A 26,624-nucleotide genomic window follows, 5' to 3' on the forward strand; every position below is an offset into this window, starting at 1 on the left:
TTTCAGGAGATGAGATGGGGGGTGAAATGACAGATTAAAGCGATAAACATTCTTTAACCTGGAACATGTTGGCTGATGAAATATTTATGAAGTGCACTTCATGTTGTAGTATATTTACTGATTTTTTTTTGCATTTTTAACAGACTATATTACCTCTCTGTTTTGTTGTCATTCTCTAGTTCGTTTCTCTCTCTGTTTCTCACCCCTGCTATTTTTTCACTTGTTGCCTGACTTGTTCTCATTCTTTTAATTTTGCTCTTACTGTTTCTTAATATTCATCTTTCATTCTCAGAGCCTTTTATTCCCTCTGCCTCCATCTCCTTTTTCACTTCCCCCATCTTTCTGTTTTCCTCTCCCTCCAACTTCCTCACTGTCATCTCTCCTCCCTCCCCCTTTTTCTCTCTTTCTCTACCCTTCCATCTGTCTCCTCCCTCTGTCTAACTTCCTCTCTTGCTCCCTCTCGCTCTCTCACTCTCTCCTCCTCTTCCTCTCCCTGCATTCAGACACATCTCCGTTTTGAAATAGAGCTGGAGCGAATGAAGGAGATTCACCTGAAGGAGCTGGAAGACAAGGAGGAAGAGCTGGACGATGTTCGCAAGTCCTGCCAGAGAAGGGTATGGTTCTCACTGTGCCATGTGATGCAGTGTGTGCCAGATCTATTGCTTGTACCGCCTGTGCATTATTTATCCATTGTGCATGCCCATCTCAAACTCACATGGGTGCAGTATCTTTTTCATAGGTCGTGAACGTCACTGGCAAGGCCAACGTTTGTTGCTCATCCCTAATAGACCTTGAGAAGGTGGTAGTAAGCCACCTTCGCTGCAGTCCATGTGATGTATTTACACCCACAGTGCTGTCAGGAAGGGAGTTCCAAATTTTTTGAACCAGCGACCGTGAAGGAACGGTGATATATTTTCACATCAGGATAGTGCGTGACTTGGAGGGGAACTTGTAGGTGGTGGTGTACATGCATCTGCTGCCCATGTCCTTCTAGGTGATAGAGGTTGTGGGTCTGGAAGGTGCTGTTGAAGGAATCTTGGCAAGCTGCTGCAGTGCATCTTGTAGATGGTACACACTGCTGCCACTGTATGCCGGAAGTTGGAAGGAGTGAATATTTAAGGTGGTGGATGGGGTGCCAATCAAGCAGGCTCCTTATCCGGGATGGTGTCAAGCTTCTCGAGTGTTGTTGGAGCTGCACTCGTCCAGACAAGCGGAAACTATTCCAACACCCTCCTGCATTGTGCCTTGTAGATGGTGGACAGCCTTTGAGGATTCAGGAAGTGAATTACTCGCTGCAGAATTCCCAGTCTCTGACCTGCTCTTGTAGCCACAGTACTTATATGGCTAGTCCAGTTCAGTTTCTGGTTAATGGTAACCCCCCCAGGATGTTGCTAATGGGAAGAATCATGGTGATGGTGATACCTTTGAATGTCAAGGGGAATCTTTGTATGTGCCTCTGGATCCTCTTTGCAAGGACATATTGCTAGCTGAGTGAGATCTGCCACCAGAAAGGAATGTAAATGATTCTTTGAGGTCAGGAGCATCTCTGTTCATGATGAAGAATCCGGGTACAAACAAGAGACAGAGTCTCGCAAAATTTCCCTTTTGCTGAACGTGAAAAATGTTTTCCACAGAAATAGGGTACAGCTCCTTTAGAATGCGTCTTTGAATTGGATTAAATGTGCTCCAATATCAACTTCTTCCTGGAGTGTCCTGGTGATCTGTTTGTAAATCTGTTGGCCTCTCCTTTATGTCTACGTCTGCGCCCAGCCCGAATGGCAACACTGAGTTTGCCAGGAGGCTTGCACGTGAGAGGATGATTTCTTACCCTCTGGACTGAGGATTGTACCCTCGCACGTCCTGCACAACAAAGGAGCTGCGTGGAACTGGAGCCGATCCAAAGCGCTCGAGAGCTCAATTAAAAACAGAAAATTCTGGAAATAATCAGCAGGTCTCACTGCACCTGGGGGGAGAGAAACAGAGTTAACAGGCTATAAATGGATGGTAGAAGCCTTGCTACCGGGGCTGAAAGCGAGAGGTGGGCTCACTTCAGTCGACGGCAGGACCAAGGGAGGCACATTCCCAGCATTGGCCAATTAAATGGCCATAGCCAGGAAGGCCATCCGATTAAGGAGGGTGGTTCACCCCCAGGAGCTCCTGGCCCACTCAGAGGGCTTGTACAGTTGTGTGCTTAGACACTATTTTGATATGACTGAGGGGCTGCACTTGATTGATTTGTAAGTGTTTTTGAGGCTCTTTGAGCAGCTGAAAGTGCTGTTGACCTGTCTGATGTCTGGGGGTTCTTTCTCTTTGCCGTAGCTCCGTCAGTTGGAGATGCAGCTGGAGCAGGAGTTTGAGGAACGACAGCTGGCCCTTCATGACAAACAGGACTTGGAGAGCTTGGTTGGAACCCTCTGTGAACAGGTCAGTGCTTCAGGCGCGTGCTGGAGATTTACACACTGGTGTGATGGACACGTCACTGAAACCCCACTGAGGCAGCACAGCTACCTCCGGCTGTCACACAAATGTGCAAGAATGATACCAGAAATTGTTGGGTATACATGTCAGGAAAGGAAGGACAGGCTGGGTCTCTTTTCTCTTCAAAAATGAAGGCTGAGGGGGTGACCTAATTGAGGTCTTTAAAATTTTGAAAGGTTTTGCTAGAATAAAAACAGGGAGAATATTTCGTGTTGTGGGGAAGATCATAACTCAAGGCCATCAATATAAGATAGTCACCAAGAAATACAATAGGGAATTGAGAAGAAACTTCTTTATCCAAAGAATGATGAGCACATGGAACTCGCTACTACAGGGAGTGGTTGTAGTGAATAGTCTAGATGCATTTAAGCTAGACAAGCAAATGGGGGACAAGAGAATGGAGGATTACAATGATGTCTTTAGACGAGGAGCGATGGGAGGAACCTTGAGTGGAGCATAAATACCAGCATGGGTAGGTTGGAGCGAATGGTCTGTTTCTGTGCTCTATGTTCCACGTAATCATATGTAAATGCATGAAGTAGCAAAGCTAAGAAAACTCAGAAAGGTAAAGGTTGTTGGACAATGAAGGGAATGAACCATTAAGCATTCCAGAAAGAGATTTGCACAACTATGTATGCACCCTTTCAATTGAAACTAATATAAAGTTTACTTGTGTTAGTTTATTGTAAGGGAATGTGTATCATTACTAGTGGACCAGCTGTCTTGAATACATGTCTGGTCACTGGTAATCAATTTCCAAGAGTGTCCATCCATCAGATCAGAAAGTGCACCAGGTCTTCTGACAATATAACTTTGTAACTTTTTGAATCGAATGTTTAGGTTTTCAAATTGAGCATTCGATTTTCACCTGAATGTGTAGGTTTTGGGTCTCAGGTTCCAAGCAGCTGTTCTTTGTGTACGACTCCAGACAGTGGGTGTCAGGGTATTTGACTCTGGAGTGCTACATCCACATTCACTTTTCATATGGTCATTGTAACAGCAATCAAAAGCATGACCATGGTGGAGTCTCCCAGGGCTCTGCCTACCCGTCCCAGCCAGACCAGCCGTGCTGAGACCGATGGTAATGGTGCAACTGCTGCTCTGGTTGAGTTGAGCGAATGCAGTAGAAGCTGGGGACTAAACCTTGGGTCATCTATTGTACACGTGTCAGCTCCACCCGAAACAGTGGGTCACCCAGGTAACGCATTCAGTTATATCTGAATGTTCTGCTCTAACCAGCAGAGAGCATTAGCTTGCAACAATAACATCCTCTCATCCACAATTCACTGCAGTAAAAAGATGCCAAGGCATCCTCAATTTGTATCGAAACAGAGAGCTCAGCTGTACTCAACCTGATATGTAATTTGGGTGGAATTGATAGAACAATTTTATTCCTGAACTGGCATTATAAATTTTAATTGGGGAAAAAGGAATGGCACCATTCCCCTTTAAAAGACAAATATGTATTACTAAAATGCTGCAATTTAAAATCCTCATCACGTTCCACAGATGTGAACAATCTTAAAATGGGGAGGTTGTTAATGTTGCCTGTTCAATACAGGTTGTTACAGGAAATATGGACTTCAATAGAAATCCCCAGTCAGCAAATGTTCTCGGTCTAGCCTATAAATCAGACTACAACACGTAGCTGATGAGTTCCCTCCCCTCTCCCAGTTTCTTCTCCTGTGATGCCGAGGGACAAGTTCAGCCCATTATTCCTGACTGTGAGAAAATCAGCTCATTGGTTTGGGAGTTTCTGTCATGAAGGCAATCTATGACAATGGCGAGAGCAAGGGATGAAGATAAAATACCTTGTGTGGCCTGGAGAGGTCTGAATTAGCATAGCAAGCAGAGGATGATGAGCAGGGCCCCTAAAGGTTGTAGCTCCCTGGCTATAAGGAAGCTGATGGGCTTCATCAATCTACAAGCACTTAAAATACAAGGCTGGCTACAAAAATAAAACATTCTTCATCTAAAGATGTTGAATCTGCAGGAGACCCTTCTGGACTACATGAATGGCTTTCCTTTTGCATTCATTACCATTCACCCTGAGGGTATTCTCCTTAGTTATTGGTAAGATTGCAGCTCGTTTTACAAATACTGGCAGTTAGGCCAAAGCATCAGTCTACATCCATCACAGTGACAAATACAACTTTATTGCTCTTGTTTTTTTTGCCTTCCGATCAAGCTGATTCAATGGTTGAGATTTGAGGGGAAGGGGAAGAGGAGGGAATGGGTGCACATTGGGTTCAATCACTTTGGGACCTGGTCTTCTCTCCCTCTGCTGGGTTTGGTGATCAAACGTTCAATGGGTTTAGGCAGTTTCACCTGCGCCTCCTAACTTGTATCGACAAAATGTTCAAAAGTTAGCAATGAATTGTTTGTCTCAGTGCAAGATTTCACAAAGATAGCCGATGACACAATTACCCTGATCACCCTGTTGCAATAATGTACAAAGTTTAGAGATAGGAAGGAGAGAGGAGTGGATGAGGCATATTTCTGTTAGAGTAAGGGAAGACTTATCCTCTCTATAGCCCATGCTGCACCTGAGTGCAAGGGCAGATGTCTTCCGTCTGCAACACATTCAGAAGAGCAAAAATTTACCCCCAAAAGCTAACTCTTAAAATAGCTTGGCGGCTGTAAAATTTGTGATTCAAGAGCCTATTCATTGGCTGGAGGATGATATCTATTCAGGATCGCGAGTTCCTGCTCTATGGGTCTTCTTGTGACTGAACGGGTTGTCTCTTGACCCGCAGGTGTTTGGAAATGTGGGGCAGGACGTCCCACGAGGTAGTAGGATCCAGAATGCAGGATTTGCATCCATTTCTTTCCATCTCTGATGCTGTTCTGCTTCATTATTAAAGAATTTGGACCCAAAGCATGTTGCAGCTCGATGGACAATTGTTGCAATTTTGAACGATAGGTAGAAAGCTCCTCCCAACCTTCAGGGAGAGCTTCAGAGTGTCTTTGGAGCATTTTCTTCGTCTTCCCCCGGAAGGTTGGCCTTTTGAGAGTTGAGGAAACAGGACCTTGAGGGGTAGATGGCTTTCAGCCTTCCGGACACAGCTTCCAGTCTATTGTTGTTGATTTTGCAGGAGTATTGCCTGAATGTTTGTGGATCTGGCTTCAAGAAGGACACTAGCATTTGTTAGAAGGTCCTTGCATTGAATCTGGAGGATGTTGCAGAGGCATTGCTGATGGACTGATACTAAGGGCCTATTATCCTATGTTCTGATCACAAATAAAGTCTGAAGTACAGTTACAATGCAGAGAAGAAAATCCTCCGACTTTGCCCCTGAATGAGCTGAGCTTCCTCTTTGGTTTTCCTGGTGTCCCTTAGTATCTTACAACACAGAAGGAGGACATTTGACCATCATATTTGTGCTGGTTCTTTGACAGAGCTATCCAATTAGCCCCACTCCTCTGAAAAGGACTCAGCAATGTACAAATGAACAACAGTTCAGTCTTATTTCATTGCCTCCACAGAGTCTCGTGCCACCCTGCAATGTTAGTTATTTTCTGTCTGTTCCTTGTTGTGCATCACTTCAACATCTCCAATCATCACTCTCAAACCAGTTTAGCCTCCTGAAACCCCTTCTACTTGATGTAGATCCATAATATGTTGGAGCTCATGTCTCGGTGGGTAGGGCTGCCGACTCTGGTTGGACATGTTCCTGGAGGTGTCATCACATGACCTCTTGCCTCCAACTGTGCCACCCCCACATTCCCCCCATTGACTGTCCAACATGACCAGACTCATGATGCAGCTTTCCACACCAACTAGGAATCGAATATAGTCGTCATTGCCTGAGTGGATGATTCTTGATTGTCAGTCAAACAGCATTTTATTCTGACGTGCTCCAATATTTTTCAAACTAGTAAACAAAAACATTCACCAAAAATATTTTTTTAAAAAGCAATTATCTTAGTGCCCCTATGATTTTTCCTCTGGGTTGTCCGTGCAGTATTGTGGAGATTAATCTTTAACTCCCAGAGTCTCCAGGAAAACCTTGGAGAGTTGGCAACCCTACCTGTGGAATGCACAAGGTGGACTGGCAACATGGAAGGTTAGGAGATTTCCTGAGTGTTCGCGTGACTGGTTACAGCACTGTGCCATCAGTGCGTCCTCCCCTTCTCACTGTCTTTTCTAGTCAGGATCCTGATAAATTTGAGACTGGGTCACGCGGGGAGATATTAGGATAGGTGACCAAAAGCTTGGTCAAAGATGTTGGCCATAGCGATTCTCTTAAAGGAACAGAGAGGGGTGGAGAGATTTAGGAAGAGAATTCCAGAGTTTAGGGCCTAGGCAGCTGAAGGCACATCCACCGACGGTGGAGCGATGGAAATCGGGAATGCACAAGAGGCCAGTATATTAAGTCTTTTCCTCCCACCAACAGAGGAACTGTTTTATTGCTTTGGGTCTTAGGAAAGCTATGTTCGCAGCACCCACCTCAATATCTCTTCCTGTACTCGCAGCAGCCGAGTCCAATTTCTGATGTATCAAGGGTTGTCAACGCTCCAGGCTTGTGTCCTGCAGTCTTCATGAATTAAGGATTAATATCCTGGACACTGCTGCAGGCAACCTGGCAGAAAAATCAGAGAGGCATCAAACAAAATAGTGTTTTTGCATATGCTTTGAACACAGCTCTTGATTATTTATAAAAGTACTGGCGATGGAGAATAAGGCTGTTTGACTTGGTGGCAAGAAATCATATGATTGAAGACTCCAAGAATAAGGTCATCCAGGATTGACAACCCTCGACATACCTGCTCTCGTTGTCTTCACCTTTGACCCCCGGGTCGAAAAACTGTCAAATGGACCACATTAATCTGGCACAGCATTGTTGTAACCTGAGACTGTTTGGCGTGACATTATTTTAATCTTAAATTATTTTACATAAAATACATGAAACAAGCCGCTATTGAAGTGAGGCTAAGTAAATGTTAGTTTGAAGCACACTTGACTAGGCATTAAAACTGTACAGCAACCCCCAGTTTAAGCACAGAAAAGCAAGTGGCCAAAGCAGCATTGTCTATTTGCAATAACTAATTTCAAACAGAGATTGTGGGCAATCTTGCTCTAATTGGGTAAAAAAAAAACACCAGGCAGTGTCTGCCCACCCAAGTGGGTGTTGAGTTATTGCAGCGTGGGGATAATCTTGAGTTAAGTTCTATTCTCTCGACATGGGTAAGTGATTGGAAGAAACCATATTGAGATGCGTGACAGAATTAGGAAATTCTGAGAGCAAGGATGAAACTCTGTTTCAACAGAGAACGAAGTCAGAGATTATCCACCTTAACTCTCTTCTTCCACCTTGCCATGGCTTGGGGGAACCACAGCAGCCGTGGAAACTCAAACTGCTTCATTACGTTTTAAAGACACAAATAATTGTTGCTAATAATGGAACTCTCCTGATCCAGATAGGTCACCGAGACTTTGACGTGGAGAAGCGGCTACGCAGGGATTTACGACGTAAGAACGCTCTTCTGGCAGATGCCCAGCTGCTGCTGGTTACTATGCAGGACCCAGGTCAAACTGGCAACAAGCAAGAGGCGGAAAAACTCCAGATGCAGGTCAGTCAGAACTCACTCCTTCCGATCGCGCTTAGTGCTGCTATTAGAAATAAAAAAAAACAGTTTGTTATCATTGTTGTGGGTCTTAGATGAGGTTGTCCTTAGTTAGGGTGATTAGAAACTGCTGGAGGCAAAGCTGTGGTAAACTTTACCCTTTATTGAACATTCTACTAACTATATACAGTATAGGCTTAGCATGAGGCTTCACATAGAGCTATCTCTCGGCATACTCTGTTGTCATGTGATCTTACATCGCTGACAACGTAGACTGTCTTGTTATGGACAGGAGGGGCTTTAATTTAAACAGCCCTGATTTCTCCTCTCACCACCCATCCATAAACAGAAAGTTTTTTGATTTTGATTTTCTCCTTTCTAAGTGGTGGTGTATTTTCCCCAACTCCTTAGTTTTGGTGTGATCTAATTTCTATTAACAACTGCACAGCAAACCCAAGATAGGGTAAAATCAGAGGGTTAGTTTATTACTACTATGTAGCCCCAGGTACATTCATACAATAAAAGAGGGATAAGGAAAAGAAAGAGGTACAGGGCAAAGACCACAGAGAAGATAAGAATTATTGTTTCATGTGAATCCAGAGTCCAGAATCAAAAGTCCAATGGTGTATTCTTTCAGAGCCAGCAGGTTGAAGGCTGATGCTGGATAATTCACTTTTCCAGTAGAGCTGATTTCCATGATGAGATGGGCATGTAGAGATGAATTAGCCTTGTAGGTACCGGTCCAGAACTTCCAGTAGAAACAGTGTGGATGGGGGCCAGGCATTCACCTGGACCAAGCCCTTGCTCTGAGCTGCTGCTTAGTTGATGGAAGATGGCAGTCTGAGTTTTGCAGCTTCACAAGGCAATGTTACAGGTTCTAGCAGCTTCGGGAGGGGTGTGTGTGTGTGTGTGTGTGTGTGTGTGCGGGGGTGGGGGGAGGGGAGGGGTGGGAAGTGGGTTCATGTGATATGACTCCCACTTCTCCACTTTGATTTGGACAAACCAAATGTGTATTCCTTTGTCTGGATTTTTGAAATGGTTAATGTGTCAACTATTAATAATTTCAACAGAGGTTTCAGGGTCCTTTGTCCTTGCCGACTGATCATATTTGTTGGCCAGGGCCTGGCCTTGGAAATGTAAATGGCCTTTGCACAGTTCCCTGGGATTTGATCTCTGCAGTCACAGGGGTCATTACCCCCTCTTTAGAGATAACAAGGTGGCAGCTGTTCTGAATGCTAGGGAGTTCCTTTTGTCTGAGTCATAGCCAGTTATGGCTTCAGACATTTTAAAGCCTTTGTCCAGTTTTAAAAAAGAATTTTATGAATTAGCCAGGATTATAAATTGATATTTTATAAAAATATAGAGTGTGGCTTTAGCTCCGGGACAGTCTATTTACATATTTAACATTAACCCTTTACACTATATCTTCCCCCCAAGTCTCTGACTCCAGTAAACACATTATTTACATTATCCTATATCTGCCCCCCAAAGTCTCTGCTTTCATCCGTGGGTTCACATGGATAACCATTGTGATCGTTTCACTAATCCCCCCGACCTTGTTCTCAGCCCTCTCGGAGGTTGCATAGGATCCAAGTTCTCTGTGGTCTCTCTTGAACTCGGTAGAGTAGTATATGAATCATCAGAGAGCACCAGCTCTCTGTTAGGTTGTCTTCCTAATCACATGGGTAATTAGTCCATTCCATTGATGGTCGTTTTCTTGTAGATAGAAGTGGGCTTCTGTTTCTTCTCACTATTTCATTTTCAGTCTCTACAAGATCAAATCGTGGGATGTAGTGTTTTTTTACCAAAATTTAGCCTTCACGATTCTGGTCATGAATCCAGACTGACTCACCTGGGATTGAGTTCTGGTAAATTATGTACTCCATGGCATTGATTGTAGTTTCTAGTTTGATTTGTATGATACTCATCCTCCTTCTCTCTTACTCTGTCTACATTTGCTGCTTTGGGACTTGGCATAAGCGTGTGTGCAAGAACAGGAAGCTGCGTCATCTTCCTATCAGACATTCTGTTGGAGCCAAACTATCCTGTGGTGATGTGGAAAGGTAGCACAGCAATGTCACGTTGATATCGCATTTTTTCTACAACAAAGCCTTTACCGTTCCTGCTCCTATTTTAGCCTCTCCATTAGCTTGTGAGTGTCTGGGTGAACTAGTTGTGTGGACAAACCCGTTCTCTTCTGTGAGCTGCTTAAGACATTTGTTTGCAAGCAGTGGGCCATGGTCTGAAATGACAAGACCTGGAATGCCATTGTGGCAAAAATTTTTAGTAGTAATTTAGTGACAGCTTCTGGGATTGGACCGTGAAGATGTTTAACCTCAATTCATCTGGAGTAACAGTCAACAACTATGAGGAATGTCTTCCCCTTGAGCTCAAAAAGGTCTATTCCGAGATGTTCCCATGGTCTGGATGGAAATGAGGATACCATTAGCATTCCCTTTGCTCTTGGCAATGGATTGCACAGGTGACAAAGCTCAAAATCATTTCCTCTAATGATTTTGAGATCCCTGGCCCCCAAACAGAATTGTACACTCTAACACAACGCTTTGTAATGCCCAGGTGTCCCTGGTGAAGTCTCTGAAGAATCTCGAGTCTGAGGACTCTTGGTACGACCAATCATAAGTCAGCGGGTCATCCATGACACTGAGATGCTTTTGTTGCTTAAATTATTGCTTTAGGATGAGATTATTAGGAGCATATTCTGGCCATCCATTCTTGCAGTATTCCCTAATTTTAGCACATTTTTCATCTGCTTTTTGTGCCTTTCGAATTTCATTCAGCCTCTGTGTTGTTGCTGGTTAATTGTTAAATGGTTAAACATGGTTAAATGGTTAAACATTGTGGTTAATGGTGTATAGGACTTTACATCTTCAATGAAGTTTATGCTTTTTTGTTCAGGCTTTTCAGCAGGAATGTGTGACTATGCATCTGCTGTTGTTTGTTATTTCCCTTCCTCAAATTTGTTCATTTGTTTCTTATTTGATGCAGACTGTCCTTCCTGATAAGGAACGTGTGGTTCCTTCACCTGCAGTTTTTGGGAAATCTTCTGCTTGGTGTTCTTGAGGTTTTTACATGGTTCTACCAGGCGGTGCCCCTGCTCCAGAGCACTTGTCTTCTCAACACATCCAAATAATTTTGTAAATTCTGTCCTTAATTCTTTTGATTTTTCTTGGTTTCCCAATTCATCTACTTTATAGATGAGTTGTAGATCTGTGTAAACTTTTTGGCCTAACAGTGAACATTCTTAGCTTTGGATCACATATGAAATTTCTGTGATTCCTCTTCATTTGTACTGAAGGTTAGCAGTCCACTGTCCCTTGACCTTCAGTTGAATGCCTCCTGGACTGTGGAGTCATATGTCAATGGATGGAGGATTCTCGCATTAGCCACTGTTCTGTGCTTGAAAAGAACTGAAACTCCTGCTCCAGTGTCTAATTTGAAATTTGTTTTATGTCCATTGACCATCATGTTTGTACTCCAATAGCTCCCACTAGATACTGTAATTTCTCCCAAGAATGACACTTCAATGTCTTTTTCATCTTCAATTTCTTGAATGCTACATGTTTTAATTGGTTTATTCTTGACTTTCTGTATTGAGAGCATTTTGCTGCGGCATACAAATTTAAAATGTCCTCTCCTCTTACAGGAATGGCACTCCTCATTTTTTGACGGAGTATTCTTTGATACAGCCTTTACCCGCCTCAGCGAGAACACTCTGTAATGGCGGCTAACACATCCTCCTCACTCTTGAGCTGTTTTTGAGTAGGCACACTGCTACTTCTGTGCCTTACAAACTGCACTGTGTTATCCATTTTTCTCCATGACATCGCCTTGTCGCCTCGGTTAAATACACGATTTTGCTTTTTCACTTAAGCTTGCCTTGTTAACTGCACAGCCTTTGATAGTGTTAAATTCTCCCTCCACTGCAAAAAATCTGACAAAGTCTGCTCAAAGACTGCTACAACAATGTGATTATGAATTAATTCATCTGTCAGGGCTCCATATTTGCAATTCTCAGCTAATCGATACAAATTGTTAATGAAGGAATCTATGCCGTCTCTTGAACTTCACCCTTTCTCCTTCTAAGGCTGAAAGATGTGTCAAAGGCTTTTACGATCTCTTCCTATGTCAACATCTCTTCATTTATACGCTGTCTGACCATTACATCATCTATGCTACTGCCTAATGGCGTAGAGAAGGGTACTGACCTGTTCCTTCCTAGTCTTCTCTCCTTGTCTCAAAGCTGTTCTGCACCTGGTAAACCTATGATGCCAGTTCTGCCACTTCTTGGCTTGATCTGGGCCTTCCACCTGGTCGAAGCAGTCTGCTAAGAGTAAAATTTTCTCCATAGCTTTTCATCACTTTAGCCTTTCTTTGAGTTCTGTTGGCATTTTTCCCGCTCTGCCCTTGTCTCACATTTCTCTTACTGCCTCTTCCAGTCATTAGGCTATTACTTGGTGCTTTCTTTCAGTTGTGTTTTCCACCGTCACCGTCTGTTACCATTGTTATGGGTCTTAGATGAGGTCGCCCTTGGTCAGGATCTATAGAGGCTGCTGGAGACAAGGCTGTTGGTAAAGTTTACCTTTTATTGAACATTCTAAAACTATGTCCAGCACAAGACTTAGCACGAGGCTTCACATGGAACTATCTCTCAGAATACTCTGTTGTCATGTGACCTTACATCACTGATGATGTAGACTGTCTATTTACATATTTAACATTAACCCGTTAAACTACAGGTAAGGTAGTAATTTAAGCAGTTGGTTGCTAAACCATCAAACTCCAGAGATTTAATGCGGCCTGTAATATCTAGCCATTTTTTCAAGTTTATAATGTATAATCCTATCACAAACTTAGGCTTTTAATTATGTTTCTCTCCTTCCAGCTCCCTCCTCAATTTCCTCACCACCGCCCCAGCCTACAATTTTGTCCCCTATAATCTTGAATGCCTTGTTGTTAGACTACCATTCCACAAGAGTTTTGATCATTCTCCAGGACCATATTAAAGTGGCCATTCTTATTATACGATCCTAGTTGTGTTTAGGGAGCATCATCACAGCTGAAACCTCTTCCGATAAGAACACTTTGCAACAGAATTGAAAGCATTCACTCCATCCCCCTCTGGCACACAGTGACAGCACTGTGCACCATCCACAAGATGCACTGCAGCAAATTGCCAAAGCTCCTCTGACAGCACCTTTCCAAACTTGAGATCTCTACCACTAGGAGAATTAGGGCACCAGACGCTGTGAACGCCACTACCTGTAAAATCATCCTGACCTGGAACTAAATCGTGGTTCCTTCACTGTCACTGTTAAAAAACTGGAACTCCCCTTCCAACAGCATTACGGGTGTACTTATGGTACACATGGTTCAAGAAGGCAGATCATCACCAGCTTCTCAAGGGAACTTATGGATGGGCAATAAATGCTGGTCTTGTCAACAATGCCCATGTCCCATGAGCGAATAAAGAAAAAGTTGGCTGGTCATCAAATCAGTAGTGAATATCCTATTTGAGAAACCTTTTGTTCATCCTGTCACCCTGAGGCACATCTTCATGGATACTTCCCTATTTGAAGCATTAAATTCCCCTCCATGTCACTCACCATCCTGACTTGGAAATATATCGCTGTTCCTTCACAGTTGCTGGGTCAAAGTCCTGTAACTCCCTCCCTAACAGCACTGTGGGTGTACCTACACCACATGGACTTCAGCGATTCACCTTCTTAAGGGCAACTAGGGAAGGGCAATAAATGCTGGCCCAGCCAGTGAAGCCCAGGTCTCATGAATGAATTTTTAAAAAATGACTGTACAGTCCAGGAATTGAACTGGGGTCCACTGTGGCTCCATCGCTTCAGAACTATGTAATAGATTTTACTCACCTGAGAAATCAGGGAGCTCGGGATGTAGAAAGAAAATATTGCAACTACCAGAATATATTTACTGTGAATATGTTGCAGATAAATAATGCAGAGAATAGAGTGGTAGACAGTAACACATCAAATGTAGAGATAACAGTATAAACATTTGAAACTGGAGCTTATATTTTGTATCATTCAACCGTACAGCACAACTGAAGAATACAGTGGAACTTTCAGCATTGATTTCTTTTCAAAGTAGTATAAGGTATAACTATTGTCCACTCTGGAATTCTTTGCTTGCAATGTCTGAGACCAATGGAGCTGTTCAAAATGTACTTCTATGCTACATTTACCTTCCTAACTGGGCAATTTGTCACCATTTTTACACACCTGCATGCCTGACCTGCCATGGTCTAGAGATAGGGAACTAAACTCAGAGATAGGCAACTAAACTCAGAAATAGAGAACTAAACTTAGGCTGACTGCATCTTTGCAGGTTTCTCTGGCCCTCCGTCCCCTATTGCACAAAATACAAAAGTTGCGACAACAATTTTAAAACAATCTGTTTCTTTGAAGACTTAAAAGGCCTCTTGGTCTTTTCCCCCCTGTGCCCTTCAAGGTAAGGGAGTGTTGCTGTCAACAAATGGAACACTTTCCCATTGTGAGATTCATAACCAACACAGAGCATTTCCAAAGCACCTTCAGTCTGTGATAGTAATAGATTAAAGCTCTCTGTACTTTATCCCAACAATGTGCCATCACCCCAACTTCAGAAGCTCATTCCCCACTACAACAGAGCAAACTTTACATTTCTCACATCTGTATACATGAGACTCAATTTGCGATCAATCTGTGCTGTTTGTGTTGAGTGCCATGGAACCTTATAACAGCCATAGGCCATATGGATCATCATGTCTGTGCCGATGTTTTTTTGGTATAAAACTAATTCCATAGCCCAGCTCTCTCCCCAAAGCTCTGTGTCTTCCTCTGCTTCAATTTTTATCAACTGTCCCCTTAAAAGATGCAATTGTTTCTGCCTCAATCGCTCCCTGTGGTAAAACATCCAATGTTCTAAGAAATCGACACAAAGAAGTGTTTCCTAACCCCCTCCTTGGTTTTTTTGAGAGAGTTCTAAATTTGACCCCTTCTCACTGTTCCCCCAATAGTCTTTCTTTATTCATCCTAGCTAAACCCTTCATAATTTAAAGAATCTGTTAGATTTTTCTCTGCTTCAGTGAAAATACTCCTAGAATCTGAAATATCTGTCTACAGCTAGAATTTCTTGTCCCTGGGACGATCCTTGTGAATCTATGTCATATGCTCCCTGTGCCTTTAATGTATTTTTTTTGAATGGGCTTTCAAAAACTAGATATGGGACTCCGACTTTGGCCTAACCATTGCCTCATTATCAATATTTTCTTCTTGATTTCCACGTCGCTATTAGTAAAACCCAAATTGCTACTGTTCATACGTGCTTGGATTTAGATCTGAACCCTCTGAAGTAGCAAGGAAAGGGGCTATGTTTTTTGGTCCCGACAGGGCTAGGAGTGGATGTGTGGGGGAGGCGTGGGACACTGGTGGGATGCGAAAAGTGGCACCAGCCAGCGTTCTGGCTCTGCGGCTACATGCTACCGCTAGACCATTTTTGCGGAGGTGGGTTGGTGAGGTGGGGGGAGGGGTGGGGTACAGCAGGGCTACCCACCTGCATGTGACGGGTAGGCTCTTTAAGAGCCTAGTACAGCCAATTACAGAAGGACAACGGGAAAATTCCAATGGGCCTCCAGGTCTCCGCAGGCGACAGGGCCCAGTTTATCTGCTGGGAGGCAGCCTCCTGGCAGCGGGCTAAGACAGCTGCCTAATGCTCTAAGGAGGCCTAGAGGCCCTCAAGTTTGTGTCTGCCTGGGTGCAGCAGCTACAGACAGCCATATAGAGGACCCCTCCTCTACCCACCCCCATCACCACCATTGTGGCGGCCTTGCTGCAAAACCCATTTTATAATTTGGATTTAAAGGTGTTAGTGAGTGGGTTGTTTCACTTCAAAGCACTTCACTTACCTTGCCTTGAATTATGTAGACATTATAGCCTGGATCTTCCTCCTCGAGGCAGGTGGGGGAAGTCAGGAAATTACACGGGTTGGCCCTCCCGCCTTGGGAGAATTTGTCCGCAAAGACAGGATCTTCATTGTTGGGGGCTGCGTGTGGGCTGGAGTCAGGCCAGCCGACCCAGAAAGAAGGGTGGAGGCAGCCGCAGGGGTTACCAGGTACGGAGGCAGGCTGTTTAAAAGGCCCGTGTCAGTGCCATGGGACTTTGTCCCACTGGAGGGAAAACAGAAAGGTCCTCCAGCCCTCACCCCTTACACCCCCTTCACCCGCCAAACATGCCCCATCCATGCCACTTCATGCCTCCCGGCCACCCCTTTGTCCCCTCATGCCCCTTATGCCAATCTCTGCCCTTCCACCCACCCCCTCAGACCCCTCATGCCCCCATGCCAAGCTCTGGCTCTTCCATGCCCATTGACCCACTGTACACTTTCTAGAACCAATGAACACTACCGGGTACAGAGCCTGAGCTGTCAGTCAAACAGTGGTTCCCCTGTGGAGCAGCTGTTCTAGTGTTCTAATAGCTGCCTGGGCTCTCAGCCAGGAATACAAAATGAGGCTTAGTGCCCAGACACTATTAAAATGCGAGAATACCCCAGAGAAAACATTGTTTGATTGGTAGCCCAGGCTCTCTGATCTCTGCAGTGAATTTCATGATATTTGTTGACACAAGTTAAGTGGGTTCAAGGGTTTATAGTTTGTGGTTTTTTGAAACTTCAAAAGGCCTGGACGACTGACACTTTTATTAGCTTGGTCCAGAATTGCTTTTCAAGCATAGGCGAAAGTTATCCGTGGATTACATTTTTTTCAAAGTTTTTTTTTTATACATACCACTATACACTGTGCTGTTCATTGGTTCTAGAAGGTGTACAGTGGGTCAATAGAGACATAGAAAAATAGGAGCAGGAGTAGGCCATTCGGCCCTTCAAGCCTGCTCCGCCATTCATTATGATCATGGCTGATCATCCAACTCAATAGCCTGCTCCCGCTTTCTCCCCATATCCTTTGATCCCTTTTGCTTCAAGAGCTATATCTAACTCCCTCTTGAAAACATAGAATGTTTTGGCCTCAACTACTTTCTGTGGTAGCGAATTCCACAGGCTCACCACTCTCTGGGTGAAGAAATTTCTCCTCATCTCAGTCCTAAATGGTCTACCCCGTATCCTCAGACTGTGACCCCTGGTTCTGGGCTCCCCCACCATCGGGAACATCCTTCCTGCATCTACCCTGTTTAATCCTGTTAGAATTTTATAGGTTTCTATGAGATCCCCCCTCATTCTTCTGAACTCCAGCGAATATAATACTAACCGACTCAATCTCTCCTCATATGTCAGTCCCGCCATCCCAGGAATCAGTCTGGTAAACCTTCGCTGCACTCCCTCTATAGCAAGAACATCCTTCCTCAGATAAGGAGCAATGGGCATGGAAGTGCCAGAGCATGGCATAGAGGGCATGAGGGGTGTGAGGAAGTGGGTGGAAGGGCAGGCCTTGGCATTGGAGGCTTGAGGGGCCGTAGAGGATGGATGGAAGAGATGTTACTTGGCATAGGAGGAATAAGGTGGACCTTTTGAACTTAGCTTTTAAAACGCCCCCTCATGCACACTAGGGCTCACAACTTCTCTAAGCGGTCGGGTATCATGACACTTTAAAAAAGCTGGCCTGGCTCCATGAAACTTGTGGAGGAGTAGGAAATGCCTATCCCCGCAATGGAGCTGGCCAGGTCAGGAGTGCCGGCTGCGGGCTTTTGACAGGAACCAGCCCACATCCTCTAAAGACGCTCCCAAAAATCGCACAGCCCGAGAATTGGGAACTGGGAATCCCAAGTTGGGACCCACCCGCCATTTTTAAAGGGCTCTCGAGTCAACATGGCTGGATGAGAATCCAGACCTACAATTCAGAAAGACTATTATTTTCCACATGAGCAGCTGTCCTAAGCCTACGAACCCACCATGTTATGGTGCCCCTTTATTCCTCATTCCTTCAATCATCTTAAAAAAAAAAGAAAATTTCTCCCCTTCTCTGTCCTAAGTCTCTGACATTTAAGCTTTTCTCTATGTACCCTTGTTCTAGCCCCTTGATCACTGGGATTGGTCCCCATAGTGCTCGTGGTTCCCATACTTTAGCCATTTCTTAATTTAAATCTGCAGTGTGCAAGGCCCACAGAAGCCAGACTGCACTTAACAAAAGCCACTTTGTCATTTCAATACTTTTAGTGCTGTATTTTTTTATTCTTCCAGCCACTCCAAAAAAAGACTCGAGGGGATATTCTGGGAAGAAACCTGATCATATTCCAGCCTGCAGTCACCTCAGTGCCAAGTTGGCACATGAATTAATGTTTGAGATTTGTCTTCCAGCAGCCCTTGGCCTTTTCAGTGTTGATTTTGCTTTGCCTTCAAAGCCTGCACAGTTTCTATTTTAAAAAGCAAGAAGTCCCATCTGATTAATCAGGAATAATAATTCCAGTGAAGGGTAGACTTATATAGATAACGCGTAGAGAAGATGCAGTTAGATACTAGACCCTGTCCCACACTTCTGGTAGCCATAGCAACCAACAGCTAGCTGCAACAATCCACTTGAGATGGGACAACATTTTTGAAGGAGTTAAAAATGACTTAATACATGCAACATATTAGCTGGGTGTAACACAAAGCAACGGTTCAGTCAAGGGATTCAGATGGATTACGTGTGGAAATCTGTTGGCGACTAAAAAGCAATGATTTAATCCCAGGGTTGAGATAATGTCCCAATCTGAAGTTCAAACGGTTCCTAATCCACAACTGAAACCGCGGCAAGATATCCTGCTGTTGTTATGTAGGCAGGCTGATCATTTTATTCCCTTTATCGGGCCTGCTTTCTTGCTGAGAGTGATGTTTTTGCAAGACGGGATGATTCTGGGAGAGTTCTGGATGATTTGAAATTCATCAAAGATGAAGGCGTGTTTTCCACATGTGGTGCTCGCGACGTCAATTTAACAAAAAAAAATGACAGGAATAATCTTGGGTTAAGTTACATACTGTTCTAGGCTGTATTTGCTTTTTGTGTTATGGGGTAGAAACGGGTCAAAATGAATCACAATTCAGGAAGTGAACACTCCTCCACACGCCCTGATCATCCTTTGGAAACAGATTTCTTAACTGTCAGACTTTTGTGTAGTAGATGCAACGTCCTGGACACCATTCTTGTCCCACAGAATTGAGGATTCTGGGGGCCCAGCCTTATGGAGTCCTAGAGTGATTGAGTTTCCTAAATCTTTTTTTCCTCTGCAAACCACCCCATTTCCCCCCAATCGCCCGTACTCCAATCCCCTAATTTTCATATGAATATTATCCTTTTCCTCCCTCCCCCTCTTATCCCAGGAACTGCAGTTTTACTGTTCTTCATGTGAACTTGATAGATGTGAGATAGTCTTCTGCAGAGGGGTAGAAATGTGGCTTCATATTGCTCAGCTGTAGTATGCCTACAGTTGTCATAACATGACCAGACTCCTGAGTTTACACTTTACTCTTTATTGGAGAAACTGCTTCCCATTAGAGGGTGATGTTCCAAACCTCTTTTCACTAATCAAAGAGCAATGTTCTAAACTGCTTCCCATTAATTCGTGAGTGACGTTAAACCCACTAACTAGAGAGTGACATTAAACTGTTGCCTATTAGCTGGTGGGCGACATTAAACCCATTAAGTACAGTCTGACATTAAACTGTGTGCCATTAACTAGCGAGTGACATTAAATCACTTCCCATTAACTTGAGAGTGACATTAAACTGTTTTCCATTAACTAGTGGAGGTGTCAGCTGTGGCTCAGTTCATAGCACCCTCGCCTTTGAATCAGAGGGTTGTGGGTTCATGTCCCACTCCCGGAAACCAAGAACTGTGATTGTACTCGAAAGAGTTGCAATCTGTGACTATTGGTAACTCGAAAGAGTTTCCATTAACTAGCGAGTGGCGTGAAACTGCTTTCTGATCATTGGACAGTGATGTTCCAAACTATTTTCTGTTGATGAGGGAGTGACACCTTAAACTGTTTGTGGTTGTGAGATGAGAATGACAATTAAAATTGCTTCAAGGTAATCAAAGAGTGCCACTTCTAACCACTTTCTGTTGATTAAAGATTGATATTCCAAGTTGCTTACCATTGATCAGAGAGATGCTATAACTACACTCACTGTCTTTAACCGGTTAATATTCACTTGTTCTTTTTAAAGAAAAAGAGTTCCCAGAGCGCATTCGGAGCTTAGCACTGACTGGTAACATCTATTCATCTTAGAAACTCTCAAGCTGCTTAATTTTAACAACTTGTAAGAAAGCTGTGCTTAATGGTGAAGTGTTGCATATATTTAGTTCACCATTTACATTAAAGCATTTGTTTCTAGCGTTAGATTTTATTTTTTAATTTTGCTGCTCTGGAGGTATGGTTTACAGTGCTCATCGATCACCTGTGAGTATAAAGGAACAACAACATAGCACTGATCATTGATCAAGATTAAACAAAGTGCCAACAACAACTTACACCCATGTAACGCCATAGAAAATATTCCAAGGTGCCACACAGGGGTGAAGGAGCTTTTGCTGAGTCTGTGGGAGCAGGTTCCCAAAAGCTTGGTTGTAAGATCTGTTTTGAGAAGTTTTTTTTTCCCAGTGAAGGCAACAACAACAACAACAACATCTTGTATTTACATAGTGCCCTTAATGTAATAAAATGGCTCAAGGTGCTTCTTGGAGCATTATAAAACAGGGAGGGGAAAGAAACTTGCATTCATTTAGCACCTTTCATGACTCCAGGAGGTCCCAAAGCACTTTTCAGCCAATGACAAACTTTAGGAGCTTTGCAACAGTTGGAGTGTAGGAAGAGAGGCAGCAGAGATTAAGGAAAGAGTTCCAAAGTGCAGCGCTGGAATGGCCAAAGAGTTTGCCATCAAAGGTAGAGGGAGTGGAGTAGGGTGAGAGGGAACATACAGGGGCCCAGTCAGAGGACCAGAGAAGGCAATTAAATCTGGCACTCTTTTCAAAACTTTCTCCTCCCCAACAATCCCGAGAATTGGTCTTGATTCATTGATAGGATTGAATATGGGAACTGTTTGGGTTCCATGCCATGCAAAGGGAGTTTTCAAAATTGCAGCCAGTCAACTCTAGAAAGGGGTGGCTCATTTCTTGTATAAAGCAAGGCTAAATATGGTTCTCATTATAGTTGAATTAATCACGACAAAGTTAACTTAGTTAAGAACATTTGGTGAAACTTTGACCAGGGTTTCTGGATTTCCTTCTTAATTTATTACCCCAGTACCCCCTTAAGTCCAACAAAAGAAATTAGATGGGCACTTGAGGGAAAAGAATTTGCAGGGCTACGGGGATGGGGGTGGTGGGTGCTGGAATGGGAATGATTGGATTGCTCCACAGAGAGCCTGCATGGTCTTGATGGACCGAATGGCCTCCTTCTGTGCCATAATGACATGACTCTGCCTATGACTCTAAGGACAAGGGACTAAGAGCGGATATGAAGCCACAATGTGAATTTTGAATTTGATCCATTGGGAGACGGGGAGCCAGATTAGGTCACCAAGAATGTGAGGACCTATGATGATGTTTTTTATTTGCATGGCAGGATGCTGCTGGCAGAGTTCTGGATGATTTGGAATTTATAGAAGATGATGGCTGTTTTCCACATGTGGTGCTCCTGATATCAATTTTGCAAATAAATGACAGGAATAATCTTGCGTTAAATTATGTCCAATACAGGTTTTTTGAATCACAATGAAGTCGTCCACTGATGTGTTCATAATTAAATAAAAACTAATTTGATAGAGAAAATTACCGTAATTAGAAACCCAAAGTAAAATGCTGGAAATACCTACACTTCAAACTGCAATTGAAAGGAAGAGATTGGTTTTTGATGGGGACCCTCATTCTGGCTAGTTCACAGAATATAAATACTTGGATTTATAATGCACCTTCCTCACCAAATCTCACCCAGTTCTTCACACAATGGGCGGAATTTTCTGCCTGTTGGGCGGGCCGGTCAGGAGCGAGCATGGTGCCGATCGCTGCCTATGAGTGGCTGCGCGCCGCCATTTTAGATGGGCGGGCCAATTAAGGCCCGCCCAGCGTGATGCGCAGCCGGCAGCGCTCAGTGCTACCTGTGCGGGTAGGGGGAGGAGGGAGAGTCGGAGCCTGCGCTCTATCGCGAATGCGCAGAAATCCCCCTGAGGCACGGAGATTAGGTTCATATTGAAAGTCTGAAATAAAGAAAGAGTAAAATTATTTAGACATGTCCCCTCATGTGACATGTTTATGAATTGTGAAAATTTAAAAATTTATTTAATAAAACCTTCAGGAAACCTCATCCCACCCGTGGATGAGGGTTCCTGAAAAACGCAAGGCCGCTTGGGCTCTTCACCTGCCTGCCAGCTTTAAGGTTGGACAGGCAGAGTTGAGAATTACTTCAATTGGTTTATTAATGGCCTTAACAGGCCTTTGACAGTTTGGCGGGTGCGCAGCTGCCTCTGGTGTGCGCCCGCCGAACAAATGATCTGAATGATGCGCGGTGACGTCACTGCACTTCATTTTATGCGTTGGCGCGTTGGGCCCACCCACGTGAAATTTATAGCCAATGAATTGAAGTCCGGTGACTGTTGCTCTACACTCAAACATAAGACAAAGGATCCCATTGGAAACATGAAGCTGCCTTTCACTTTCTCAGGCAGGCTGATCTGCTGTGTATTTCCAGGTTCCAATACTTTCCCTTGCTCCAATTTGTTATTAATAACAATGCCTATTTGTCAGCTTCTTCTCGCCCATAAGAGATTAGGGGCCGGGGTAGGTCATTTATCTCTTGAGTCTGTCCTGCCATTCAGTGAGATCACGGTTGATCTGTGAGATAACTCCATATACCCACCTTTTCCCCATTTCCCTTAATATCTTTCATTTACAAATACCTATAAATCTCTGATTTAACATTAACAATTGACTTCGCATCAATTGCCCTTTTCAGTAGAGAGGTCCAAACTTCTACCACCTTTTATCTGCAGCAGTCTTTCCTAATTTCACTCCTGAAATCTCTGGCCCTGTTTTTTTTAGGCCATGTCGCCTAATCCTAGACTTCCGAACCAGTGGAAAAGTATTCCCTCTATCTATCTAAAGAATATGTTCTCATTACAGATAGAGCCTGTAAAACTGGAGTTCTCATCTTCCGAATTAATATCTGTTCACCTTAGTATCTTAAAGATGTCAACCAAATCACTCCTTAACCATCTAAATTCCAGGGAATACGACCCTAGTTTGTGTCATCTCTTCCTGTAATTTAACCCTTAGAGTCCAAGTATTGTTCTGGGAAACCTGTGCTGCACTTCCGCCAAGGTCAATGTATCTCTCCTGAGGTGTGGTGCCCAGAACTGCTCACCTACTTCAGACTGGCTCTAACCAAAGCTTTGAATAGCTGTAGCATAAACTCTGCCCCCTTGTATTCTAGTCCTTTTTATATGGGCAGTATTCCATTAGCTTTTTTGATTATTTTGTGTACCTATTCATGACATTTTAATGACCTTAGTACATGGACCCACCCCACCAAGTCCCTTTGGATCTCTATTGTCTCTCACTTTTCATCATTTAGAAAGTTCTCTTTTGTTCTTTTGGGTTTTTGCTTTCTTGCTTTTTAAAAAAATTATTCTTTCCCGGGATGCGGTCCTCTCTGGTTAGACCAGCATTTATTGCTGATCCCTAATTGCCCTTGAGAAGGTGGTGGTGAGCTGCCTTCTTGAACTGCTGTGGTCCCATGTGGTGTAGGTACACCCACAGTGCTGTTAGGAAGGGAGTTCGAGGATCTTAACCCAGCGACAATGAAGGGACAGCGAAGTTTTGTGGAGTTTTACACCGGTGGGATTTTACGGTCCCGCCGAAGTCAGTGGAGTCTAGGATGCCTTGCCGCATTTTACAGCCCCGACCCGCCGTGACAAGGCTGTAAAATTCCAGCTATAGTTCCAAGTCATGACGGTGTGTGGCTCGGAGGGGGAATTGCAGGTGGCGATGTTCCCATGCATCCGCTGCCCTTGTCCTTCTCGGTGATAGAGGTCGCAGGTTTAGAAGTTGCTGTTGAAGGAGCCTTGGCGAGTTGCTGCAGCGCATCTTGTAGGTGGTGCACACTGCGGCCACTGTGCATCGGTGGTGGAGGGAGTGGATGTTGAAGGTGATGGATGGGGTGCCAGTCAGGCAGGCTGTGTTGTCCTGGGTGGTGTCTTGAGCGTTGGTTAAAAGTGTGGTGCTAAATGTGATGAGGAGTCTTCAGACAAGCTGATTAGCATCCTCCCTGCCTCTGTACTCACTGCAATGGAAAGTTTGGACATGCTGCAATTGTATTTGTTCCAGAGTGCCAATTTTTGATGCACTTTTTCTTTTAACATAGTTAAGACCTAATAATGGCTTGGAGTTTGTGATCAGCAGCGAAGCAAGGGAGCTTACCAATAACCGCAAAGTAAGACTCACTGAGAGATCTTGCGATCCAAGTTGCGAGGACTTTAACTCGATCACCCTGCAGTGATGCCATCAAGCTGTCCCAGTTACAATGAGGGATTTTCACAGACACCAAATCGGGAAAAGGAAAACACAAAATTAAAATCACTTTTAAACATTTTTATATTAAGCAAATAAAAGATTGGGACGTACATATGACACGAAGGGAGAAGTTAAAATATTCTGAATTTTTAAAAACTTGTTATTAAAAGAGTTTAGTTTAAAAATGTACTAATTAATTAGACAACAGTGCTTCACAATTCTAAAATTCTTACCAGGGCCAGTTCTGTCATTCATCAAATTTTAATGATCACATTGCCGTTAAAAACCCAGATACACCAGATTAAATAAGGCGTAACTTTTTTGAAAGGTTTCCAATAGTGACGTGGGAGCAGGAAAGGTGTATTTCATGATTGTGCCAGAGCCCTGAGTGATAATGTTGTGGTGCCCGCATGCTGTTGTAATGTAAAGATGCTCGGCAGAGCAAGAGGTAATATGGGACTGGAGAATAGCACAGCTCATGTTACGATGTATAGAGTCACATGATAATAGACCCTGAAAGAACAGTCTAAAGAGAACATTCTCGAAGCAGCCTATCTGCATGATGAGCAGCACCATGCGTGACTGTAACCTGGGATCTGTAAATAGTTAAAGATTACCAAGAAAGGATTCATGTTTAAACACACAAACCCCTCCTCATCAATGAGCCACAACAGCCGGCACCACATCACAACATGGTTGGCAGCAGTGGGAGCTTCTAAAAGATATCACATCAGTGGCGATCTGAAAGGTTGCAGCATTTTAACTGATGAACCCAGAACCGTATCCCAAGGTATGAAGAACTAAACCAGCTGAAGCCGAAATAGAGTGAAGAAGCTTCACTGCAGGCTTAGAAGTTGAGGAATCCACCAGAGTGAGTGGAAGTCCAATTGCAAGTTCAATTTCAAGACCCCTGAGTGACACAGAGCAAAAAAACTGCTTAGATCACAAGATGAATGAGCAACACCTCAACAAATTGTGTGACCCCTGAGTGATGCAGAGTAAAAAAGCAAAAATCCTGGTCAGATCACGAAGATGGGTGAGCAAAAATACAAAAATTGCAAGACCCCATGTGATGCAGCATGAAGAATACTGGATAGCTCACGAGTGGTGAGCAAAACATACAAAAACAAAATGTACTTATATTATAGAATAGATGGCAGTCCCATGGCTCAGCATATCCATAGGGCAGCTGGAGGAGAGCTGCCAGTTTAAAAAAAAGACTTGCAGGGCACAGTAAATAAAAGGAAAAAGCCTGCAGGGTTTAGGAGAAAGGGAACCCTTCTCAGTTGGTCTCCTGTCTTCTCGTATAGAAGAGAAAATTGCTGCAGCTTAAGAAGATTTTGAAAAAAGCCCACGATCATAGAGATCCCAAAAAAGCATAGGAAAAACACAGAGACAGAACTGACGGCTACAGATAGCCCCAAAAGTTCCAAAACAGGACCCTCAGAGGTAAAAGAGAAAATGAAAGAATCCCAGAGAAAAGAAATGTTCCTACCTTGAAAGTTTAGTACTTAAAAAAAAAAACAAGCCCACAATCACTGGACAGCCCACCAAAATCAGAAAAACGCAGGAAAAAACACAAAGACAGAACCGACAAGATGCAGAGACAGTCTGAGTAAAAGAAATGGTTACTGCACTGATGGTCTTAAAGCGCTAATGAAATATAAAACAATAATAACGAGAAAAAAATAGCCATGGGCAGCAAATTAGTGGAGTCAGATGCATTTTTACAATGGAAAGAACTAAACCAGACCTAAGAGTGGGAGTCTTGGAGAAGACAATTTTTACTCTACAGGAGAAGTACAAGATTAAATAAGGAATCAGAAGAAATGCAAGTTGATAACTTTTTATTCATCTTTTGTTTATTTGCTGATGAAGTACTCCACAGCCAACATATAGATCAATACTAAACAACATTTGGTGAGATATTAAATGGCTTTGACAGATATTTGAACTCCAAGTTGTGGAGAGTGCAGACCCTAGAAGAAGGTCAAGCACACCCTCAATAAAGTGCCCAGGGCAACGAGACGCCTAAGAGAGGGTATCTCCCAAGAAAGCA

The 26,624-nt window shown here is 43.6% G+C and overlaps 1 protein-coding gene and 1 long non-coding RNA gene across 2 annotated transcripts in view; one reads left to right on the forward strand and one right to left on the reverse strand.

Annotated features, from left to right (window-relative positions):
- LOC144687885 (uncharacterized) overlaps positions 1–8,555 on the reverse strand; it is a 45,630-nt gene extending 37,075 nt beyond the window's left edge. Inside the window, exon 1 of the long non-coding RNA XR_013578238.1 lies at positions 6,929–8,555. This is a non-coding gene — a long non-coding RNA (uncharacterized LOC144687885). The remainder of the gene's footprint in view (positions 1–6,928) is intronic.
- The window catches only part of LOC144687882 (unconventional myosin-XVIIIb-like), a 284,738-nt gene that overhangs the window by 180,688 nt on the left and 77,426 nt on the right, over positions 1–26,624 (forward strand). The window contains exons 30-32 of the mRNA XM_078554448.1: positions 504–614; positions 2,320–2,424; positions 7,900–8,052. Coding sequence (XP_078410574.1) covers positions 504–614; positions 2,320–2,424; positions 7,900–8,052 — 369 coding nt within the window. The remainder of the gene's footprint in view (positions 1–503; positions 615–2,319; positions 2,425–7,899; positions 8,053–26,624) is intronic.

Source organism: Cetorhinus maximus, chromosome 12, assembly GCF_964194155.1.
Source record: "Cetorhinus maximus chromosome 12, sCetMax3.hap1.1, whole genome shotgun sequence".
NCBI lineage: Eukaryota > Metazoa > Chordata > Chondrichthyes > Lamniformes > Cetorhinidae > Cetorhinus > Cetorhinus maximus.